The sequence below is a fragment of the Belonocnema kinseyi genome, chromosome 3 (assembly GCF_010883055.1).
Source record: "Belonocnema kinseyi isolate 2016_QV_RU_SX_M_011 chromosome 3, B_treatae_v1, whole genome shotgun sequence".
NCBI lineage: Eukaryota > Metazoa > Arthropoda > Insecta > Hymenoptera > Cynipidae > Belonocnema > Belonocnema kinseyi.
Window position 1 is genome coordinate 157,457,169 of NC_046659.1, and position 6,709 is coordinate 157,463,877.

Here is a 6,709-nt window from a genome sequence, read left to right on the forward strand (position 1 = left end):
TTTGAATTTAAAATATGACAATTTGAATTGAAAACTGAATTGAATGTTTAAAAATCAAAGCTTCTGAAATTCTAAGATGTAAAAAATATATTAAATAAACAAAATTAACATTAAAATAGATTAGACTAATTTTACTAAATTCAAAAAATAAATTCATAGATTCACCACAATTTGAGTCATTAAAACTTTTTTACACTCAAAGCCTTCTAAATTTGAATTATTTGAAGTAAATTTAAGTAATTTCAAAATTAAAATCTTCTAATTTTCAATTATACTTTCTCAAATTGAATCACGAAAATGTATAACTCTAAAATTAAAAACATTCAAAATTTTAGAAATTATTTGTATACTGAAGTATCAAATTCAGATAATTTAATTTTTATATATTTTTTATTATTAACCACACAGTTTTTAACTTGTTAAAATAAACATCTGACAATTTGCAGATATTACATTGCAAATTAAAAATTAATAAAATTGATATAAGAAATTATAGCGATATTTTTTTATATCATTTATAGACTTTTAATTCGAAATTTTTGTTTTTTGAGTTTGAAATATTCAATATTTTGGAACATTTTCAAATGAATCAATTTTCAATGCCTAATTCTAAAATTGTCTCATTTTTTAGGTTCGAATTTAAAAACCTATTGTCTTAATTTTTAATTTTTTTAATTTATTCAGGAGGCATTCAATTTAATTAAGAATTTGGATGAGAAATTCTTTAAACTGAAAATTGTGCGACAATTTTGAACATTTAAAATTAAAACCGAACATTTTAGGATATTTATTTATTGATTTATTAAACAATTTTAAAATAAAATATAAATCTTTTTTATATTTAAACCCTTTAAAATTTCAATTAATGAATTTAAATTTAAATCTTTTCATAATTAAAAAATTTCAAATTTTTAGTTACACATAGTTTTTATAATTCGAACATATTTTTAGTTGTAATTAAATAATTAAAATTTATTCATTCTTGAAATTTTCGGATCAGACATTTTTCAATTTTAAATAATTCTATGATCAACATTTTTGAATTATTTTCTTTCAAATGTGTAATATTTTATAGTATTTTCGAATAAAAAATAATTCAATTTTCAATGCCTAGTTCTAAAATTTTCTCATTTTCAAGATTTGAATTTGAAAAACGATGGTCTTAATTTTCATTTTCTTATTTATTCAGGAGGCATTTAATTAAAAAATTTGTATAAAAAATTCTTTAAGTTAAAAAATGGTGCCTTTTAATGTGATATTCTACAATTTATGACTTTCAAGATTTTAAGGAACTAAACAATTTTGAACGTTTAAAATGAAATCCAAACAATTTAGATTATTTAAATATAAAATTATTTAATTTAAAACTGAATAAAATTGAAACAAAACAATGTATTTATATGCAAACGCTTTAAAATTGCAATTATTTTGATTAAATTTAACCATTTAAATTTTAATTCAACTTAAAATGTTTCATTTTTTAAAGCTTTGAACCAAAAATTCAGCAATTTTAATTTAATTTTAATTTGCGTCGAAAATAAGAAATTTTGTTAAGTGATTCGAGCACTAGGAGCTCAATTTTGAAAATTGCATAATTTAAAGCCTTTAAACTCGAATTTTTTCAAGTTGAGTTTGAAATGTTTAATATTTTGGAACATTTTCAAATAAAAAAATAATAATCCAATTCTCAGTGCCTAGTTTTGAAATCTTCTCATTTTGAGAAATAATTGTCGTATTTTTTCATTGTTTTGAAACTTGTTTAATTACAAATCTTTAAACTGAAAACTGTAAAAATATCAATAATTGCTTGCCTTTTTACTATTTCATGTATTTTTCATCAGTCTGAAAGGATACTCTCATTCGTCCCGCCAGATGGAAATTTTCGCCTACTTTCATATCACATAGGATCCCAAAGTATTGTCGCGATTCCCATTTATGTGAAACATAATATCAGTTTGAAGGAAGCTGCTGGTGGAAGACTCGACATAACAGTAGGACCAAAGCAAACTGTCGGCAGAGTTGTACGTATATTTTTTTTCAACAATTTACTTTAATTATTATATTTTTCTGTGTCAGAAATCACAGTGGTTCATTAGTTTCAATTCAGATTTAAAAACAGGATTTTATTTATTATCAAAAACTTTTTATATCATATTAGTATCTCGTGAATATTAAATTAAAAAACCTTTTCTTTAGTACCTTGTTTAGTCTTTTTTTTTAAATCTTTCTTTAGCTAGCTTTGAAAAATCGATTTGAATTTTTTTAAATGCATTTTTTCAGGGTTTTAAATTTGTTTCCAATGTCTTTTGAACAGTTGAAAACTCTCAGATGTTCGTCACGGAAATAAATAAATTGTGAAGATAAGAATCTTTTTAAATACGTAGTTTATATATTTTATTATATATTTTAAAAAATATTGTTGAAAATTAATCAATATTTTTATTCATGAATTTATCGCAGGCTTCAGAGTTTTCCCCCTCTTTTCTCCTTTTTTTGGAACTATTTTTGGTGGAAAATTCATATTTTTTATTAAAAATTTAATCATTTGGTTTAAAATATAATTATTTTATTGGAAATTCAACAATTTTGCTAAAAAGTCACTTTTTGTTGAGAAACTCTTTGCTTAAATTTATAACTCTTTTGTTGAAAATTCATTTTTTTAAGATTCATCATTTTACTTGAAAATTCATCTATTTGGTTTAAAATTAACTTTTTCTCTTGAAAATTCAAATGTTTTGTATGAAATTCCTATTCTTGGTTTAAAAATTGAACAATTTGGTTGAAATTTTTGTTCTTCTTGAATGAAAAATTTTGTTTAGTTGAAAATTACACTACTTTGATAAAAAAATTTTCTTTTTTATTTAAAGATTTATTTACTTTGGTAAAATTTTCATATTTTGTAATTTAAAATGCAACTTTTTTGTCGAAAAGTAATGCGTTTTGGTTAAAAATTTAAGTTTTCTAGTTAAATATTGATCAGTTTAGTTGAAAATAATCTTTTGGGTTAAAAATTAAAGTTTTCTAGTTAAATATTGAATATTTTAGTTGTAAATTTGTTTTTTTAGTGGATAATTTAAGTTTTTCAGTAAAATATTCGTCATTTTAGTTGTAAGTTTATATATATTTGATTTAAAAATAAAATTACTTGGTTTAAAATTCAACTCTTTTGTTTAAAATTCATTTATTTTAGTCGAAGATTGATCATTTTATTTGAAAATTCATCTCTTTGCTTAAAAATTAAATTTTTTCTTGATAATTGAACTGTTTTGTATAAAAATCGTATTCATGGCTAAAAATTATACAATTTGGTTGAAACTTTGTTTCTTCTTGAATTAAAATTTTGGTTTGGCTGAAAATTCGAGTAAATATTTATGAAAAATGGTCTTTTTGATTTAAAAATTCATGTATTTTGATATAAATGGCATCTTTTTTAGTTAAAAATTCAACTGTTTTGTTGAAAAATTATTCGTTTTGGTTAAGGATTCAACTAATTTATTGAAAATTCCTCTTTTGTGATGAAATTTACTGTTTATTAATTTAAAATTAAAATAGTTGTTGGTTAAAATGTCAACTATTACAATTTTTGTTGAGAATTTGCCTTTTCAACTTGAAATTCAATATATTGGTTGAAAATTCATATTTTGCGGCAGAAACTTAACCATTTTGTTAAATATTTGTCGATTTAATTTGGAATGTGACTGTGAATTTGACAATTCACATTTTTGGGTTGAAAATTTAACTGTTTTAAAAAAAATTCATCTATCTGGCTTGAAAATGTAACAATTTCGAAGAAATTTCAACTATTTGGTTGAAAATTAAAAAATTTGGTTGCAAATTATCTTTTTTGTTGAAAGTTCATATTTTCTTCTTGACTAAAAAATTATTCTTGCTCGAAGATTAAGGTTTCGGTTACTTAATTAAATATTCAGCTGTAAATTGATTAATTTTCTGTTAAAAATTCACATTTTTGGGTTGATAATTAAACTGTTCTGTACAAGATTGATCTAATTTGGATTGAAAGTTTAATAATTTCGAAGAAATTTCTACTATTTGGTTGAGAATTGCAAAATTTGTTTGCAAATGAACTTTTTTGTTGAAAGTTCATATTTTCTTCTTGTCTAAAAAATCTTTCTTGCATCAAGATTCATTTTTTTGGTTAGAAAATGAAATATTTTGCTTTAAATTCATTCAATTTTGGTTAAAACTGACTTTTTGTTGAAAATTCATATTTTCGGATTGAAAATTGAACTGTTTTGTAGAAAATTCATCTATTTGGCTTGAAAGTTTAACAATTTCGAAGAAATTTTAACTATTTGGTCGTGAATTTAAAAATTTGGTTGCAAATTGACTTTTTTGTTGAAAGTTGATATTTTGTTCTTGACTAAAGAATATTTCTTGGTTGAAGATTAAGTTCTTTGGCTAAAAAGTTACAGAAGTTGCGTACAATTTATTTATTTTGTGTTGTTTTTTGTTATTCAACTTTTTTGTATCAAATATTAATTTTTTGGCTTGAAAATTTAACTGTTTGGAAGAAAATTGAATTATTTGGTAGAAAATTTAACTGATGGGTTGAAAATTAACTGTTTTGTTGAAAGTTCGTATTTTCGGGTTGAATAGTCAACTGTTTTATAGAAAATTTGTTTCTTTGACTTTAACATTCAACAATTTGGTTAAAAATTCATATTTTCGAGCAAGAAATTTAACTGTTTTGTTCAAAATTTGTATTTTTGACGTGGAAATAAACAATTTGGTTGAACTCTCTTCTTTATTGACTAAAAGTCGTTCTTAGTTGAAGATTTCGTTCTCTGATTGAAAATTTAAATATTTTGTTGAAATTTTATTTATTTTTGTTGTTGAAAATGTACCTTTTTGTTGAAATTTAAACTGTTTTGTAGAAAATGTATCTTTTAACATTGAAAATTGAACAATTCAGAAGAAATTTCAACTATTCGTTTGGGAATTCAAATATTTGTTTTCTAATTAACTTTTTTGTTGAAATTGCATATTTTCGGGTTGAATATTCAACTCTTTTGTAGAAAATTCGTCTCTTTTCAACTTGAAAATCCAAAAATTTGTTTGAAAGTTCATAATCGGGTTAAAAATTTAACCGTTTTGTTAAAAATTAGTCTTTTTGACCTGGAAATTGAACAGTTAGGCCAATTTTTTTCTTTTTTAACAATAAAAATCTTTTTTAGTCGAAGATTTAATTCTTTAGTTGAAAGTTTAAATATTTTGTTGAAGATTTATTTATTTTTATTTTTTGTTTGGAAAAAGAACCTTTTGGCAGTAAATTCGCCTGTTTTGTCTTGAAAATTCAACAATTTGTTCGTATTTTTTGGAACAATTATATTATTTTTTATTGTAAATAAAATATTTATTGGATGAAACATCAACTATTACATTTTTGGTTAATAATTCATCTTTTTGGTTGAAAATTTGACTACTTGATTCAAGTTGAGCTTATTTATTACAAATGCATTTTTTTATTGGAGATTTATAATTTTAGATGAAAATTCGTTTAGAATTTTTTAAATATTGATATCATAAAAAAGAATCGATTTCAAAGCATCTTGTTTTCGTCTTGAATTTCAGCTCATGATTATTAAAAAAAGAATTGAAACCCTTTCTAAAAAAAAGGAGTGAATCGGGTAAAAGTACTTGCTTTTAGATATTTTTTTTCTAATTTAAGGGAGCAAAAATAGTATTGTAAAAAAGGGGACAGACTGTGATCCCTGCTTTATATTTGTTGGTAAAATTCATCACTTGTGCTGTTTTCAGGTGGAAAACGTAAGTTTGGAAATTCCAATGCCGAAAATTGTGTTGAACTGCAGTCTAGTGCCAAACCAAGGAAAATATTCCTTTGATCTCGTTAGCAAAGTACTGGTTTGGGATATCGGAAGAATAGATGTTTCCAAATTACCTAATCTTAGAGGATCGGTAAGGAAAAAGTATTTAATGATAAAAATAAAAAATTTAATTCCACAAGCCAGTACCATTTAAAACGTAAATAATTTCATGATAAAACTTGTATTAAATTTTGACCTACTGCCGTTCTTTTACAGATTACCATACAAAATTCGCCGACAGTTTCCGAATCGAATCCCGCAATTAACGTGAGCAAAACTGAGTTAATTTATTTATATAACAAAAATCTGTAGTTTAAAAAAAATATAATTTGTAATATTCTAGGTGCATTTTACCATAAATCAATTAGCTGTGTCTGGACTGAAAGTCAATAGACTGGATATGTATGGAGAAAAGTATAAGCCGTTTAAAGGAGTGAAATACATTACAAAAGCTGGAAGATTCCAGATTAGAATGTGAACGAGATTACAATTTACATAGAGAATTTTTTCATTCCAGTGTGTACAAAGTTGAAGGTTATTAATAAATAAAGAAAATTTATTTTACTCTGAATTTAAAGGGGGGGGGGGGCAATTCTGGTAATCCGCTGAACAGATAATTCAAAGTTGTTGAAAATTACTTTTCTTAACTGAAAATTTAACGATTCCATTGTAGATTAAATTTTCTTTTTTAGTTGAGACCCCATGTATTTCCTTTTGAAAATTCGTTTTTTTTTCCTGTAGAAAATTAATCTTTGTCTAAAACTTCAATTATTTGGTGACAAATTAATCTTTGTAAGAAATTCAACAATTTTGTTGTAACGTTCCGTTTTATCTTACCTGCATGTTGTCCCTCCAGACGCTTC

General features: G+C 23.6%; 1 protein-coding gene across 1 annotated transcript in view; it reads left to right on the forward strand.

The window, feature by feature from the left end:
• Positions 1 to 6,405, forward strand: part of LOC117168960 (AP-3 complex subunit mu-1) — a 21,989-nt gene extending 15,584 nt beyond the window's left edge. Inside the window, exons 6-9 of the mRNA XM_033354964.1 lie at positions 1,842 to 2,021; positions 5,779 to 5,937; positions 6,063 to 6,113; positions 6,190 to 6,405. Of these exons, the coding sequence (XP_033210855.1) occupies positions 1,842 to 2,021; positions 5,779 to 5,937; positions 6,063 to 6,113; positions 6,190 to 6,324 (525 nt within the window). The 3' untranslated portion in view covers positions 6,325 to 6,405. The remainder of the gene's footprint in view (positions 1 to 1,841; positions 2,022 to 5,778; positions 5,938 to 6,062; positions 6,114 to 6,189) is intronic.
• Positions 6,406 to 6,709: the final 304 nt, after the last annotated feature.